Below are 3472 nucleotides of genomic sequence, written 5' to 3' on the forward strand. Positions count from 1 at the left end.
TATTTTCGAGTCTGTGTTGCGAAAGTCCATCTCATAATAACATTAATCTCAATTACTCTTCTTGGTTTGGTCAAAGCAGCTCTGTCACTTTTTTTTCTTTCTTTTACTTAAGATAAATAGATAACTTATGATATTGGATGGTCTAGTTTGATGAAATCTTGTGCTAGATTTTTTATCGTTTGATCATAATGTTTAGTTTTTTATTTTGTTGAATGAATTTAAATTAATATCTAAAATATTAATATAGTAATGGTGTACTACTCACTTACCAAAGGGGGTTGAATGTTTAAAGCCTCAAACGATACATCTACATGAGGCCAACCAGCTTACCTAGATGCTTAAGATTTTGTTCGTTTAATAGCAGGGTTCAAAAATTGAATCACTTACCATTTGTGGAGCAAATGGATTTAAATTATACTGACCAGTGCGTAGGATTTAGTTATGAATCAAGTGTAGAGGGTGATTTGGATAGATTCCATTATAGTTTGTACTAGCATTTTGCTTTAAGTTACTTGGTTTAATTTGTACCGTTTTGAAAGCTTTTAATTGATGGTATCAAAATCCAGACTCTCTCCTAAACGGGAGAAGTTGTCCATGTTCATCCCATATGAAGCTCAGAAGAAAAATAGACAAAAAAAGTGAAAAGGATGAATGTATTTTGTTTTTAAAATTTTTTATCTACATATTTTTAAATATAAATGCTTTATCCATAAATATATAAATGTTATTTTAATTTTGATCCTAGTCCTTGTTCCTGTATGTTGAAATAGTGGCTCATGATTCTTAGTTAATTTTTTTAAATTTCTATTATTTCAAATCGTGTACATGATGCTCATACACGAACTCCAAACTTCTCACTTATATAATAATATACTAATCAAATTAGATTTCTTAAGAAAGACAACAATAGATTCTTAGTTGAATTACTAACGAATTACTATCAAGAGTTTTGTTACTATTTGAATAGTGGATAAATTAGTTGAGTTGCATGTCTTACACATAGACTCTTCGAATCATCAATTAATCGTGCATGAGATCAGTGCCAATTCATCATCCTCCTCCATTATTGTTCCCAAATCACTTAGCAGTATTTTATTTTGTATTCCTTTGATCTTCCAGACAGTTAAATGATTACCCAAAGTTTCTCCTCATTCTCAGCATGAGATATTTGATAGCAAGGAGTTAGAGAGCTCCAAACATGAACTTGGAATCTGAAGTGACAGATCCTGGCAGATCGAACTTGGGATCCGAACTCCTCATGCCGCCGACCTCTGCCACGACCGCCGCCCCTCCGGGGGCAGCCGACGTCCGGCAGGTCGGGCAGATTGGTTTCTGCAGCAGCCAGCAGTCCACGCATCGGGCATGGAAAGCATGCATGCATGCCGGCAGCAACCTGCAGACGTCGCCCACCTCCAAGCTCTCCAGGCACACGGCGCACTCGGCTCCGCATCCTACTTTGAAGTCGTAACGAGGGAGCCTCTCTAGGAGTTGCGGCGGCAGGCCGTCGCATGCATCGTCGGAAGGTCCGGCTGTGGCTCCGAAACCTAAGAAGCCTCTTCTGATCGCCCTCCGGACGATGCAGAATTGGATGAGCACCAATCCGCCGATGCCGAGTAACAGAGACGCTGCGGCGGCAAGAATGACGGCGTTCATTGTCCTTGTTGGTGATATCCTCGATCCCCGCCGCATAAAGCTATCGAAATCAGAAAGCTCTGCCGGATTTTATGGGTCGTAGGATAGCTTGCATGATTGCCATCGCCAGATTTGTCCATAACTCTTCCACCTACCACCCACCACCCACCACCCTCCGACGCTTACACTCTCGGCGTACGAGCTGAAGAGACCACACAGTTGTGGACTGCTAACCACAACCACCCAAAGAGGCTCTTAAAGATTTAATGCGCTGCCATGGTCGACAGGAATTTACTCGGCTACAGTCTATTTCTGTTGACGCATTTATTGATCAAGAAAGACAATCATAAATGCCTTCGAATGCTATAAAGGGATTTGGATAATCAAGAAATTTTAGGATATAGAGGGATGTATACTAGAAACCGAGGACGTGGGCTCGAAAATGTAGACGAAATAATTGGATATCTAAAAATTATTTATATATTTCTCTTTGATTTCAATTGATAGGGATGATTTTATCTCATGTCAGCTTATCTATCGTTTTCATTGAGGTCAACACTTAAGTATGACTCTAAGTTATTAACCTCAAAATGATGTTGTAATTTGTTCTGATATGCTCCGTTAGTAATAATCGTTCTACCTTATCAATATTAAAGAATAATCAAACGGTTCACCTAATTTTATCTCGGGCCAGTCAGTAAGAAGGCCCTGAGATCATGTACAAAAGGGAACCCATCAGAAGAGCAAGGGGCTATCTTTCTCTCTCTCACTCTCTACACACTAAGTTAGTTATATAGCTTACACTATTGTCTTCTTCCTTTAGCTAACTTATATTAGGACCGTATCGATACTAAGAGGGGGAGGGGTGAATTAGTACTTTCATAAAAATCTTGGTTTGAAAATTTTCGTTCGATGAAAACAAATAACGAAAGTATGCTTGACTTAGAGTAAGTATAATAAATAGTTAAATCAGAAAGCAATATCAATGAAGAGTAGAAAGTAAATACAAATCAATTTTATAGTGGTTCGGTCGTCACGACCTATGTCCACTCTTAATTCCACTTCCATCAAGGCCACCGGCGTTCACTAACGATATTCTTTCAATAGGCAAAGATCAACTATCCTCTTTACAATTCTTTCTCCTTTTCATAGGTTTTAGGAGAAAACCTTTATAAGCCTCACACCTCTCTTAGAATAAAATCAAAACTTTGAAGAGGAGAAGGGGCACACTTAGCACTTTTTAAGACTTTACAACTTAGAATTATAAGGTTTTTTATTCACTTTTCTTGATATCTTAAGCAGAAATGAGTGGGGTATTTATAGGCCCCAAATGACTTTAAAAATGAAATAAAAAAATATCTCGACTCGGGTTTCCAAGGTCCTGACGATACCATCGCTTGTGCTGGGAGGTATCATCACCTATAGTATTAACTATTAGCGGTACCACTACTTAGTTTGGGCGGTACTACAGCTTGGCAAAATGGGAGACCATGTACTAGCGGTACTATCACTAGTCTAAGTGGTACCATCGCTTGACACTAGCGGTACCACCACTTGACACTAGCAGTACCACCGTCGTGTCACGGATAAAGTTCTAAACAGGATGTTTGATGTAATACTTATGTATGGATGTGTCTTTCTGTTTGTTCATGCTTTGCACAACATGTAGAGGAATGGTCGAAAGCTTAATAGCCCCATTTTAGTTGGGTTTGGTGGCCTTCTTAGGCTTATAAATAAAGATTGTGTCATATGGACACTAGTGAGAGATATGTTAGGATCGGAGCAGCACTAAGAGGAGGGGGTGAATTAGTGTAGCAGATTAAAACTCGTAAGTTTGAAA

The 3472-nt window shown here is 38.9% G+C and overlaps 1 protein-coding gene across 1 annotated transcript; it reads right to left on the minus strand.

Moving 5' to 3' along the window:
* Positions 1-1182: 1182 nt before the first annotated feature.
* On the minus strand, positions 1183-1653 carry LOC135626005 (probable E3 ubiquitin-protein ligase ATL44). The gene has a single exon (XM_065131196.1). The coding sequence runs from the start codon at positions 1651-1653 to the stop codon at positions 1183-1185; it is 471 nt and encodes a 156-aa protein (XP_064987268.1).
* Positions 1654-3472: the final 1819 nt, after the last annotated feature.

The sequence above is a fragment of the Musa acuminata genome, chromosome BXJ2-10, assembly GCF_036884655.1.
Source record: "Musa acuminata AAA Group cultivar baxijiao chromosome BXJ2-10, Cavendish_Baxijiao_AAA, whole genome shotgun sequence".
Taxonomy (NCBI): Eukaryota; Viridiplantae; Streptophyta; class Magnoliopsida; order Zingiberales; family Musaceae; genus Musa; species Musa acuminata.